The sequence below is a fragment of the Canis lupus genome, chromosome 10 (genome assembly GCF_003254725.2).
Source record: "Canis lupus dingo isolate Sandy chromosome 10, ASM325472v2, whole genome shotgun sequence".
NCBI lineage: Eukaryota > Metazoa > Chordata > Mammalia > Carnivora > Canidae > Canis > Canis lupus.
Genome location: NC_064252.1, coordinates 38,952,073 through 38,966,755, shown reverse-complemented (window position 1 = coordinate 38,966,755; position 14,683 = coordinate 38,952,073). Strand labels below are relative to the sequence as shown.

Here is a 14,683-nt window from a genome sequence, read left to right as displayed (position 1 = left end):
ACAAAGCATCCTATCGGGAACTGTCCCTGCTCAGAACTGAAGTCTAATATTGGACATGGGAACTCTATAATGCAGGCATAGAACCAGTTTGGCCCTTCAAGACACACTGCTGTTGAGTGTTTGTCAATAATATCCATACCAAATGACAGCTTATCTGTCACATGCATAAAGTACCAAACTAGCCATTTCCCAATGAGCTACATATAGTCCACAGATACTGGGGTTTACCAAAATTAAGATAGTCACAAAGTCAATCCATTTTAACTTGGTTTTCAAACTAGTTGACTTAAAACACCTTTAAAAAAACAGCAGGCTATTGCCTGCAAACCATCAGCTATTACTGCAATAAATGTTTTTTTTTTTTTTTTTTTACCACATAGGATGCAGAATGCGGAGCGGGGAGACAGAGACAAGGAGAGAACTTCAAGATTAAAACAAGGGAACGTATCTCAACTATATCATGAGCAAAATTCCTAAACCCATGAAATCATCAACCTGCCTAAATTTTCTGTAGTTATAAAGATGAAATATGCTGCAATCAATCATTTGTAAATAGAGCTCTTTTCCTCTAAATCAGGCTGTTTCTGAAACTGGGTATTACAGGGACCTCACACACGTGTACATGCCCTGCTCTTAATGTAACACACTCAAGCCCCCCTGAAGAACAGCCCTGTGCTCAGAACACTGTTAGGTCCTGCTTAACACTTCACATACGGGCTCTCAGCATGTGAGAAACAACTGGAACTCTCAATCTGAGGGTTGCTCGAAGTGAGCTGGGGGGAGTGGATGGGCCAAATGGGTAATGGACATTAAGGAGGGCACTTGTTGGAATGAGCAGTGGGTGTTATATGCAAGTGACGATCACTAAATTCTACTCCTGAAACCAATACTATACTATATGTTAGCTACCTTGAATCAAAAAAAAAAAAAAAAAAAAAGAACAATAAGCCCAGAGAGTGTGTGTGTGTGTGTGTGCGTGCTCATATGCGTGTGTGCACACGCATGTGTCCCCTAAGGAGTCACAATTACCTAACACAAACCATTCTCATCATAAGTATTTCTCATTGACCCTTCAAAGTCTCCAAAAATCATTAGGAAAAAGACTAACAACACAGAGAGAGGGGCTATAAATTAGTAATTCACAAAAGGCAAAGTGCAAATAGCTAATAAATCCCTGAAGATTCTCATATTCATTAGTAACCAAGGGCATAAATTTAAATGAAAAAATAGGCCCAGTAAAAACCACAACTTTTATCCAATGATTGGCCAAAGATGATAGATCGATAATTCTAAATATCAGTATCGCGTAAGGAAACACTCTTTGAAGAATAATTTGGGTGTTATCTACCAAAACTGAACATAAACTTACCCTCTTCAATTGATTCTACTTGCCAGCTGGCAAGTACAAGGATGATCACAGTGATATTTTTAGTAACAGTGTAAAACTGAGTATAATACACTAAAAGAATATGTGGTCCTGGGTGAACGCACCACGAACAGGAGAGAAAGCTAGCTCACCTATTAAATGAGTACAGACAAAAGGAACTACTACAAATGAGCACACTGGGCAGTGATTTCAGTTCAGTGAACATTCGCTGTGTGGAGCTCGGAGTTAATGACCAAGAGACAGACCAAGGATTCAACAGTTCATGAGTGGTGAAGGGGTTAAAGGAAATACGTAAATAATGACCACTTGAGAGATAAAGACCAGGGCACAGAAAGGTGTAAAATGCTGTTGGAGTGCTGATGGCAGCTCTGATGGAGGTCAAGCCCAGACAGAGCTGAGTGATCAGCCTCCAGCTGGCACAAGGAAGAGGGCCCAGGGAGGGCACAGCAGTGGGGAGGGCATGTGTCCCTGAACAGGGCAAAACCCGTCAGAAAGTCAAGTTGGCGCTGGAACAGGGAGCACTGGCCTCTAGTCAGGCTAAGGAGTGCCGCCTGTGTCTGTGACAGCTCACAGGTGTGTCCGAAGGCCCGCCTGCCACAAGTGTGGAGGCTGTGTGCCAGGGGCCACACAAGGGGAGGCCCTGGCCAGGCCAGGGCTGGAGCAGAGCAGCAGGGGTGGGGTGGGGGGTGGGGGTTGAACTTCCGGGGGGGTTGAAGCCAGGAGCCTGGCAGCTGACTCAGTGGGAGTGAGAGAGGGGGTAAATCAAGGGGCACCACACAGCTGTTAGCCTCAGGATTAACAGCCCCTCAGGGAGTCTAACACAGAACAGGGAGTAGGATGCAGCGCTGGTCAAGAGGCAGTGTTTGCACTTCCCAGAAATGGATGTCACAGACTTCCAGGAGAGGGGAGTCTGGCATTCCAGGGCTTTCTCGTGGGGTGGTGGTGGCATGCTTCCAGAAAGGGGCAGGTTGTTCCATGTAGCACACCAAAGGCACAGCACAATACAGGGTGTCTGTAAGCGCAACCGAGAACTGCTCCTGAGGCTGGCAGGGCCTTTGTTCCCGTCTCTTTCCAAAGCAGGTATGAAGTCAGGAGTTCAAAGAAAACACGGAAAAGTCCAACCACATGACTCAGAGCTGGAAGGCAAGACGGAACGATACCGGCGGCTGGACAGCGCAAGGGGCTGAAGGCCCCAGGTGTGGCATTTCCAGTGTTTTACGGTAACAGAGAGGATGAGGACATAAGCACAACCTGAACTAGCCTGCCAACTGCATCACCAAAGTATTCAGACAGCATTAAGAACTGCTGGAGAGAAACCGAGGGCTAGAGTTTTGAGAAGTATCAAGAATGTGGAATGAGGGCTTAGCTTTGGAGGAAATTCTGTTAGCACTAAATGTCCTGTGCGTTTAGAGCCAGCCAGCTAAAAAGAAGCTGAGGGGACAGGTGCCTACATGCCACTCACCCAGGCAGTTGGCAATCGTAAAGCCCTGGGAGGACAAGCACACATTAAGGCAGAAGATGCTGTGACACTTTGGGTCAAGTAACCATGTGAGAGTGGATAGCTCACTCTCATGGGGACATGGATGGTAAGATGTTGTCCAGTCTCATCCTGGAATTAAATCCAGGTGACTGCATTTCCCCCACTCAAGGCTGGGTAGCATGTGGGCCAGGAAGTGTACAGTGCAGAGGGCCTGACATGAATGTTCTCATAGTAAAATAAGCAGAAACCAGAGGTCAAGAACTAAGGCTTCTATACACCCAGAAAGCAGAAGATGACACTGGAATAAAAGAGCGGAGCAGTAACTGCCAGCTGATAGGCCCAGGGCAGGCAGTAGAAGGGGCCGCAGAACCACTTAGGAACAGGAGGTAACTGTTATTAACACCCACAAATTAATTATATGTCTGCTGAGCAAGTGACAAACTATTGTTTCTATATTGTCCAGTAAAGTGCTGTCAACGTGCAAATGTAATAAATATGTAAATGGTACATCCTTAAAAAGCATTATTTTCAATCAGGCACCCTTTAAAGATTAGAGGTCTCCTTATCTGAACTAGGAGCCGGGGAGAGGGCCAGGGGGCTGTGTGAGTCAGGAAAAGCTGAATTATCTGCATTTCTCAAGAAGTAATTATCAAAGGATAGAGTTTAAAGTCACAAGACTCCATCACGTTATGAAAATTTCAACAAAGTATTGCTGAGAATAGGAAAATTCAAGCTCAGGCAAAAAGCTAAGAGTGGTTTCTCATGACATGGGACTGAGTGTGTATAATCTTCAGAGAGAAACAGGAGCAGAATGAAAATATAGAGCTTTCATATGTTTAAAGGTACATTTGCATTCCTGACAATAATTTATTTGAACTTAGTTCTATATTTTTATAAAGATTTTACTTATTTGAAAGAATGAGAGAGAGAGAGAGAGAGAGAGAGAGAGAGAGAGAGAAAGAACAGGGGGAGGCAGAGGTGCAGAGGGAGAAGCAGATTGCCGGCTGAGCAACATTGGGCAGGGGGCTCCATCCCAGGACCCTGGGATTATGATCCGAGCCAAAGGCAGATGCCTCATTGCCTGAGCGTCCCATGTAATAATGCTGGTGACTACTATGCTGCATACAGAATCTGTATACAAGTAAAGTATAAGAGAGCATACAAGTGATACTGGAGTAAAATGTTTTCACTATAAAGCCTTTATAACTGAAATAGTAAGGTACTGGCTCATTTTCCACTCAGGTCGTGATCTCGGGGTTGTGAGACTGAGCCCAAATTGGGCTCCAAGAGGAGTCTGCATAAGATTCTCTCTCCCTCTATGCCCCCCCAAATAAATGAATAAATCATTTTTAAAAATGTTTACTCTTGTTCATGACAGGAGAAATGCAACTAACTACACTGATACCATTTCTCATGTATGGGACTGGGAACAACATGGGAGTTTGGATAGCATTGTCCTATGTTGCTGGGGAAAACAGAAAACATACAACTTCTATCAAAAGAATATGGCAATACCTAGCAAAATTCACATGCGTTTGTACTTTGACTCAACAATCCCACCTACAGAAGGCTTTCCCATGGATGCACCAGGAAAACACACACACACATACAAAATCCCTGTTAATACTAGAAAAAAACTCACATGACCACCAATAGGGGCCTGATTGAGATAACCATGGTGACTCCACACAACAGAGTAGCATGCAGCTATGAAATAAGAAATATCTTTGGATTATATTGTAAAGGGATCACCATAATACACTGTTAATTAAAAAAAAAAAGAGGCACTGAGAAAGAGATGTAAATATCTACATATTTATTTGTATTTTTTATTAAAAAATGAAAGGATAAACCATAAAAATAGAGGTTGCCTATGGGGGAAGAAGAGAATAAGTGAAGGAGACAGGATACCAGCTCTCTGAGTATACCTTGCTGGAGCTTGCCTAACTTGGAGCCTTGTAAATGTTTACATAGTAAAAATACAAAATTAAATAAAGCCATCCCTAAAAATCAGAAGTAAAATAAGATAAATGAACTGCATACCTGGGTGGTGGCATAACCAGACAGAGGGGAACTCTTCCAAGTGACTTTAAGACACAGCAAAGTGACTGTACATCCCTGATGGGTTTTACGTCCACACCCTGCCTTAAAGACAAAAAGAACTCTAAACAACCAAACTCTCTTCAGTCATTACGTTGTGGGAATGATGGTGATAGCATCGTTCTGCGTACTGTGGGATTCACCAAAGGAACAACTACGTAGTGGTTTACGAAGACTTGCCATGCAGCTGAAAGCAGATACGAGCACAGAGACAGATGAGGTCAATGCCCTGCAGCCCTGAATTGGTTCCATCTGTATGACCTCACTGACGGATTTTACCTTTACAGAAACGCATCCTTCCCAACTCTGTCCCTGAAGAGGCCTAAAAACAATGGACAGCAAGCAGCTCTAGCACCCAACTGTGGTCTCTAAACATCAGGGGTCCTTAGAGAAACAGCTGCAACCAGATCAAGGGCAGGAAATGCACAAGATGAGCCTAGAACACCTTGTCACGCCAGAAGGCCATCAACGTCCCAGGGTCATGTGAAAGGGGCTTGGCAGTCAACCTGGATTAACTCCCCTCCCCACCCCCAGCACAAATAGATGGAAACACACCATATATGTCTGCATCCATGATGTGTAAATGATAGTTTCTAAAAAACTATCACTTTCGGAAGACAGAGGAATCACCTTATTGAAAACCCTCTCGTTCTGCCTTTCTTATACAATGTACTGGGAAGCAATGAAATAAAGTATAAGTTTCTCTTCACTGAAGCAGTCCAGTTAATGTACAAAGGAGGAAAGGACAGAAACAGAATGCTGCCATTTGGCAGCCCCCCATGATTCAAAGGGTCCACGTATCACGTATCACTCATCAGTGGCTATTGACATCACAGAGAGAGAAAAAGAAATTACACAACCTCAGTGGAAGTCCTCCACCGCCTATGAGGAATTGTCTCTCCTCAAAATAAGCAAAAACAAAACAAAACAAAACCCTCACAAACCCTACATTAGAATCTGACAAACCGGGATCCCTGGGTGGCTCAGTGGTTGAGCGTCTGCCTTTGACTCAGGGCATGATCCTAGAGTTCTGGATCGATTCCCGCATCAGGTTCCCTGGATGGAGCCTGCTTCTCCCTCTGCTTGTGTCTCTGCCTCTTCTCTGTGTTTCTCATGAATAAATGAATCAAATCTTTAAAAAAAAAAAAAGGGCAGTCCCAGTGGCGCAGCGGTTTGGCGCCGCCTGCAGCATGGGGTGTGATCCTGGAGATCCCGGATCGAGTCCCACGTCGGGCTCCCTGCATGGAGCCTGCTTCTCCCTCTGCCTGTGTCTCTGCCTCTCTGTGTCTATGAATAAATATATAAAATCTTTTTTTTTTTTAAAGGAATCTGACAAACCTGGCATCCTAATTACCAGTTGGCAGGAATCATAAAGGTCAGCCTGACACAGTAAACAATAAAAGGGGATATAATAATCAAAATTCAGGCCGTGGGAAGCTATAGGTGAAATGGTCAAACCCCTTCAACAAAACATTAGGGAAAAATAAAAAGAGAAGGAGAAGGAACCTTAAGAGGATTTACTGACCCAGAGAAGCTTAACAGATCCATCAACTGCAATGTACAGGCAGTTGGGAACTGACTCAAACAAATTGGAAAATAAATATACAAATCCTTAGACATAAATGTATATGGATAGGCATTTGCATACGTCTCTCTGTATACGTGTAATAATAGGAGAAATACAACATGCCTTGATATTTGATGATATTAAGGAATCACTGTTAAGGTTTTTTTTTTTTTAGGAAAGCAATGGTATTGTGGTTTTCTTTTTTTCATTTTAAGGAACTTAGAACTACATACTGAACAATTAGTTTATAGAAAAAGTACTATGATGTCCATGATGCTGTGATAAATGATAAATCAAACAACTGGCGAGGAACTAGTTACGCCTGGAATTGAGTGATAGATACATTTGAGTTCATTAGAATGTTCTCTTTACTATATACATGTATGTTTTCCATAAGACAAGCTTTTCATTAAAATTGTGAATTTTTGCTAAAGAAAAAAAGCAGTTGAAATAAAGAATTTTTTTTTCCCCCAAAGGTAAAAATCTGAGCTATCAAGCCACGAAGAGGTGTAGAGGAACCTTAAATGCATGTTACTAGGTGAAAGCCGTCAGTGCGAAAAGGTAGCCTACGACAAGACAATCTGGAAAGATCAGCAGTTGCCACAGGTTGAGGTGCAGGGGATGAACAGAGGAACATGGACGATTTTAAAGGCAGTGAACAGGGCACCTCCGGTGGCGCAGCGGTTTAGCGCCGCCTGCAGCCCAGGGTCTGATCCTGGAGACCCAGGATCAAGTCCCGCGTCGGGCTCCCTGCATGGAGCCTGCTTCTCCCTCTGCCTGTGTCTCTGCCTCTCAGTCTCTCTCTCTCTCTGAATAAATAAATTAAAAAAAAATACTTATAAAAACAAAAAAAAATAAATAAAAAATAAAGGCAGTGAACATACTCTCTATGGCACAATGATAGATACACGTCATCATACATTTGTCCAGACCCACAGAATGTACAACTCTATGAGTGACCCTGACGGAAACCACAGACCTTGGGTGACTGTAACATATCAACGTTGATTCAGTCATTATCATGAATGTGCCACTCTGGGGTGGGGGTGGGGGGATATGGTTAGTGCAGGAGGACATGCGTGTGTTTGGGGACAGTGGGTGTAGGGGAACTCTGGACTTCCTGCTCAACCGTGCTATGAACCCAAAATTGCTCTGAAAATTAAAATCAATTTTAAAAAGTGAAAACCAGGATGCCTGGGTGGCTCAGTGGGTTAAACATCTGCCTTCAGTTCAGGTCATGATCCCAGGGTCCTGGGATTGAGCCCCACATCAGGTTCCCTGCTCAGCAGGAAGCCTGCTTCTCCCCCTCCCTCTGCTGCTCCCCTCTGCTTGTGCTCTCTGTCAAATAAATAAAATCTTTAAAAAAATGTAAAAACCACTAAGTGTACACCAACTAGTTCATGACTTCAACTTATGTTATTACCAGAAAATATGTTTGTACCCATCACTCTGAGATGAGATGCCTACACACAGACCACGGTTAAGGAGTACCGGCGGTGAGGACTCACCCTCCCCAGCACCCACAGGTCACAGATACACGCGAGCCCTAAACTGAGCCATCGGCAACCGCAAGAAAGTACAAGTTGCCCACCACGAGCAGCTCTGAGTCTTAATTTCAAGAAGGTGGCACAGAGAATTCGCAAGGCGGGATGACAGAGCCAAAGAAAGGCCTTTCAGGAGGCTGGTGGCAAGAAAGCACGGTGGGATGGAACCGCAGTGGGTACTATTATGGCCAGAACACTGACGTCTCCGGCCCAGAAAAGACGTCTCAGGATCTCCACTGGGACTGACAGCGGAGGCTAAAAACAATCAACTGACCAGCCCACCCACATGAGAAAATCTTCCAAGGAAGTCCTACAGGACTTTTTTATTTTGCAGTTATTTACTTGAAGGAATTGTCTGCCCAGAGCTACCTTGGGGTTCCTCTTTAGCGCAGCCCGAAGCTGCCCTGCGTTTGCTGCGCCAGCCCTACAGCTGCGGGGTGAGCCGGGGACATGGGCCAATGCCAGCAAGGCCCTCTGCGGCCACCGTGCCACCCAGCCTCGGCGCTGGCGATGCCCTTCCCGGGGATCTCCTTTCACAGCTACATCCTCCCTGTCGGGTCCGGGCATGGGTTCCCGGAGGCCAGGCCGAGGGAATGGACCGACGGGAGGCAGGGGCCGGCGGAGGCTCACCCAGTCCTCCGGGGCCCGCCAGGAGGAACTCCTGTCTCCCGATCCTCTTGACGATGGGCCGCTTCTCCTCGCTGCAGTAAGGAAACAGGTCCTGGGAGAAGCCCGTGTTGTAGTTGAGGATGATGTACTGCGTGGTCAGAGCCAGGCACAGGAAGTGGCCGTCCACGGCCACAGCCAGCGGCTGCTCCGGCGTCGACACCTCCCTGACAATCTGAACCCGGTCCTCGTACACCAGGAACAGCTGGATGGTCCGGCGCTTGACCGAGATGATGCAGACTTCCACGCAGAATGGGTCCCCGCTCACGGGGTTCTCGTTCAAGGCCAACGCCACGGCCCCTTTGATGCGTGCCCCTGAGGGGACGGGCTCCAGGCTCATCATGTTGAGCAGGGTGATGGAGTTGTCACACAGCACCAGCAGCCTGTTGAGGGCCGAGGCCGCTCGCAGCTCGCTCACGGGCTTTCGGAAGCCCAGGTGTCGGTGCAGCTGCTTGGTGGCAGAGAATGTGGCCGTCCCCGTGGGCAGCGCCCGCTCCTCTAACAGGAAGTGGTAAACCACGCAGTCCCCAGTGCCCACGTACAGGTTCTTTCCGCAGCACTCCACGCACTCGATGTGCACCCGCTCCTTGTCGCCCGCCAGCAGCTCCCACTCCACGGCGGAGACCAGCGTGAAGGCCTTGGTGCTCATCATGTCTGCGGTGATCTGTGGGGATGGGGACAGGAAGGTTAATGCAGGGTAGCCAACCACAAAGCAGGACCACGTCGGGTCTCAGTGGATATGCCCAATTCCTCAGTTATGATTTCAGTGGAGGGAAACCATTCGACCCTGTTAGGAAATAGTACGGGGAAGAAAAGCTCTCCCTCTGGGTCTCCTTCCACCAGGCAAATGGAAGACCCCCCCACTACACCCCAGGATAGCATAGACACACGCTTTTATTTATTTATTTATTTATTTGTTTGTTTGTTTATTTATTTGGCATGCACTTTTAATTAGGGCCAACTTGCCCGTTCTTAACAGAGCTGAGATTTACACGGAGCCTTCTCAGGTTGTTCTTGGGAGACGTACCTGTTAGCAGAAGACAACCACGCATATTCACCCAGAGACGACAGAACAGAAATGTTATGGAAAAAGGCAAAAATGATCCCCCCTGATCTTTCCCTGAGCTTCTCTGGCCACCTGACTTAGCATTTAAGTGAAGTGGGTCACGACTGCATCAGGTGGTTAAGTATTACCCCTGGATCTTGTCACGAACACTGAGGCAGGGACCACACCTTGAACCCTGTGTTCTTCCAGCATCATACTTGGCTCTCCAAGTAAATGTGTTCATGGTAAAGACGTGCCTCAGATCTCTACATCTGTCAGGTAAGGAGCTGAGGTGTCCGGTGCACTTAGGAGAAGGTCACTGACACATCAGTTAATGGATGACCTCCACTGGGAGGCCGACTGCCCCAACCTGGGGCCCTTACCTTCCTACCTCCTCCTCTGAAGTCCTCCTCTGAGGACTCTGGTTTCACACTCGACAAAGTCAGAGGCAGCAGAAACGAGCAAGATGGCCTTTCCATGATGTCCCAGCCTGCAGGAAGGCAATCCACATAGGCTCCCTAACCCACCCACACAGGAGGGAGAAATGGAGCCCCAAAGAGGTCTGCAGAAGTCAGACAGAAGTCAGGGAAGGCCAGATGGACTCTTCATCACTTCAGGCTGTCCAGAAGCAGGGTGGCCTCAAGAGAGACTAAATTCCTTAATCCTTTGAGGCACTCTAGCCAAGGGTAGAAGACCTCTTGGAAATATTCAAGAGAGAATATAGAATTTTGTAACTTCTTATCTCCCCCTGCCTATTGGGGCAGCCACACCTACATGAGGAAAACATCAGTCTCCTTCCCTGAGTCAATAAAATCCCCAGGAAGGAGGGTATCAGGTCTGGGGATGAGGTACTTCTGCCGGACACCATCGGAGTTCCTTCCCAGCACTTATAAACTCTGTGACCTTGGGAAAGTCACTCAACTCCTCTGTGCCTCAGTTTCCTCATCTGCAAAGTGAACAGAATCATGGCACCTACTTCATAACATTGCCTTGAGGAATAAGTACGTCAGCTCACATGAAATGCTTAATATCTGGCCCGTGGTGACTACCTGATAAACCTGATCTAATCTTGGATATATTCCTCTCAAAGCCCCAGCCTACTTTCAGTCTTCATTTCCCCAGCTGAGCACTGGGGGATGAAATAACAGCTGTCTTCTGCCCTTAGCCGAGGAGGCTGCATCCACCGTGTTGCCACTGAAGGGCAGACTGAATCAGTGAGCCAGACACGGGCTCGCACACGCTCTCCCCTGGCCCAGGCATCGTCAGACTCACTTATGTGAGCTCCTCTTCACAGAGACTACAGGAAGGAGCAAGAAAGTCTGGTGTGAGGCTCAGAACTAAGGCACCACAGAGAAGGAACCGTGTCCATCTATGTGGGACCGCGGGAACTTGAGGGTCCCAGGGAAAGCCCGACGTTGGGAGAAAAGCTTTGGTGTCTGACACCAGCCGTTTGGAAAGACGACCGTCTATTTGTCATGACCGCATAGAACCACAAAACCCAACTTAGACAATACTTTTTTATTTTCCACTTAAATGCCAATGAGTTAAACACAGGTATTGAAATGTCCTATGTCTAAGACATCCTAAGTGCCTTAAAGCAAGGTATCACGAAACACTACTGCCTTCCCCGCTTGATCAGTACAGTACAGGTTGCCCTTCAGGAGCTCCGGAGAGCGAGGCTGCGATTGGGGTGTGAAGCGTACCCTTCCCTCTGCAGAAGGCACAGAGGTACAGGCTTCGGGCCCTCGCCAGTGAACTCCCCTACGTCACTCTCCCAAGGTGTAGGGTCTTCCTGTCGCACAAGAGATAAACTAGACATGTTCGTGGTGAAAATACAGAAAACACCCATATTTAGTCTAAATCCTGGATGGAGGGAGAAGGAGAGAGGGGAGAGCTAGGGCTGTAAGAAAAGCAATTGGTTTATTAAACAGTGACAGGATGAGTATTTAAGAAGACGTGCAACACTGTTTCACTACATGGTAAGCAAGGCGACCCCAGTCTTGCTCAAGTTCCCCAGGACAGGACTTAAAAACAAAAGTTCAATGTAGTTTATAAGCAGCACCACGTCAGCCTCACAGCAGCTAAGATGTTGCTCCTTCTCTCCACCCTCTTCACAACAAGTTAGACATCCACCCACACACTGAGCCCCGGCGGGGGGTCGGGATCTGGGCCCCAAGGGGCCTCACCCATGGGCAGGTCCAGCAACAGGCACACAGGCCCCTGCTGTGGAGCCCGGAGCCACCCCCAAACCCCTGCTGAGGCTGCAGAGAACCTGCGGGGCGCTGACCTGGGCGGGAGCACACAGGAGACAGGAGTGTCCAGTCATCCCAAGGGGGCGGTCCCAGCGGGCCACTGGAGCCCACAGAACCAGAAAACAAGACAATCCAGGTCTGGTCACAGCAGGGGCAGCCTGAAGAGAAACCTTCCCGGGCTGGGCCTGCAAGGAAGCACTGCGGGGGGGTGGGGGGCTCATCTGGGGGCGGGTACAGCCCCTGCAGCAGAGGGCGGATGGGAAGATGGGAAGAGGATGGAGAAGAACGGGGAGAGGACGGGGAGAGGGGGGAGATGAGGGAGAATGAGGAGGATGGGGGAGGACGGGGGAGGATGGGGGAAGATGAAGGAGAACAGGGGGAGGATGAGGAAGGACAGGAGAGTATGGAGGAGGATGGAGAGGATGGGGGAAGATGGGGAAGACGAGGGAGGATAGGGGAGGACGAGGGAGGACAGAGGGAGGACAGGGGGAGGATGGGGAGGACAGGGAGAGGACATGGGGAGGATGGGAGAGGACAGGGGGAGGACAGGGAGAGGATGGGGAGGACAGAGAGAGGGCGGAGGAGGACGGGGAGGATGAGGGAGGACAGGAGAGGACAGGGGGAAGACGGAGGAGGACAGGGAAGGACGGGGGAAGACAGGGGAAGATGGGGGACAGCAGGGCAGGAGTGCGGCTACCCCAGCTGTGTGGGAGGCGTCTGCACAATCCCATGGCTCTCCAGGAGGAACCACAGTACTGAGGCTGGATGTCCCTGCCTGGGGAGAGAAGACTGGGAGAGAGGCCCATGAGAAATGCAAACGGCCTTAAGGGGGTTGTGTGTAGCAGGAAGTCAACCAGGAGCTGTGGGAGCACCCCAGCTGGGGACCTCACCGGTGTGCTCCAGGCACCCCCAATGGACCCACACCTCCTCCCAGGGTGCAGCTGCCCCAGCACGCTTCCCTGCAGAGAGAGCCAGGACAGCAGGCCACAGTGTGCAGGGAGGGAGAAACCAGAGGAGCCTCAGAGCCACCTTCAGGAAAACAGAGGCCGGCCTTCCAGCAGCCACCAGAGTCCAGGAACCAGAGAAGACGTCATCATTTAAGAAACCCGCCACCAGGAGGAGCAAGGGAGCAGAGCTGCCGGGTCCAGGACCAAGCACCAACCAGCCTACCCCCCCCGCCCCCCCCCCCCCGCAGCCCCCCTACCCCCAACGACCCCCATCTGCCCCCTCCTAGCCCCACAAGCGCCCAGCTACCCCCACCTACCTCCACCAACCCCCACCTACCCCCTTCTACTCCCACCGACTTCCACCTACCCCCACCTACCCCCTCCTAATCCCACTCACCCCTTCCTACCCCCATCTACCCCTCTTCCCTCCTACATCCATCAACCCCCACCTACCCCCTCCTACCCCCACCGACCCCCACCTACCCCCCTCCTACTCCCACTCACCACCTCCTACCCCCATCTACCCCCTCCTTCCTCCTACCTCCATCAACCCCCACCTACCCCCACCAACCCTCCACCTACCCACACCTACTCCCACTCACCCCCTCCTACCCCCATCTACCCTTTCCTTCCCTCCTACCTCTACCACCCCCACCGGCCCCCACTGATCCCCTCCTACCTCTACCGCCCCCACTGGCCCCCACTGGTTCTCAGCTCAAACACCCTCTCTCAAGGCAACTTGCAGGGATTGAGGGAGGTGTCCCCTACCATAAATAGGAGTGCGGCAACGCACAGCCACAAGGAACATGATAAACCAAGAACACGTGCCATCACAAAGACAGAAGTAACTCCTCCAAAACTGAATTCAAAGGCATGAAATTTGTGATCTAGCTGATTAAGAAATTCAAAGTAGCTGCTCTGAAGAAACTCTGAGCTACAAGAAAACTCAGCCAGTTCAGTGAAGCTTTGAAAAAAATTACATGATCCAAACGAGATTTTACTAAAGAAAAAGAAATCATAAAAAAAAAAGACCCCAATGGAAATTCTGAGGCTGAAGAACTCAATGAGTAAAATGAAAAATGCAATAGGGCATCTGCAGTAGGGTAAAGTGTATGGAGGACAGAAGTGTATGTATTAGAGATTGGAGGAGGATGAGGAGAAGGGAATAAAGAGTGAAGGAAGCCGGAGAGAGATCAACAGGATTCCAACAAAAGAACAGATGCTGGAACACCTGCAGTTTTCAGAAGAGAGAATGGGGCAGAAAATTATTTACAGAAATAATAGCTGAGAGTGTCCCAAACCTGGGGAGGGAAATGGACATCCAAGGTTACTGAGCCAACATGTCACCCTATTATCTCAATGCAAAAAAGACGCATTATCATCAAACTGTCAGAAATCAAGGATAAAGAAAGAATTCTAAAAGCAGCCAGGGGAAGAAACATTGTGACCTTCAAAGGAACCCCATTAGGCTATCCAGGGATTTTGAATTTTTCCCTCACAGGCCAGGAGAGCCTTTCAACTGAGAAATGGGTAAAGGTGTGTGTGTATATAGGCAATGGAATATTATTCAGCTGAAAGAAAGAAATGCTGCCATTTGTGACAACATGGATGGGTCTGGAGGGCATTATGCTAAGTGAGATCATTCAGACACAGGAAGACAAACACTGCACGATCTCAATTATATGTGGTACCTAA

The 14,683-nt window shown here is 48.5% G+C and overlaps 1 protein-coding gene across 2 annotated transcripts in view; it reads right to left on the bottom strand.

Annotated features, from left to right (window-relative positions):
- TGFBRAP1 (transforming growth factor beta receptor associated protein 1) overlaps positions 1-14,683 on the bottom strand; it is a 62,719-nt gene that overhangs the window by 30,507 nt on the left and 17,529 nt on the right. For both annotated transcript variants that reach the window (XM_025463087.3, XM_049115392.1), the window contains exon 2: positions 8,709-9,408. In XM_025463087.3, coding sequence (XP_025318872.1) covers positions 8,709-9,396 — 688 coding nt within the window. In that variant the 5' untranslated portion in view covers positions 9,397-9,408. The remainder of the gene's footprint in view (positions 1-8,708; positions 9,409-14,683) is intronic.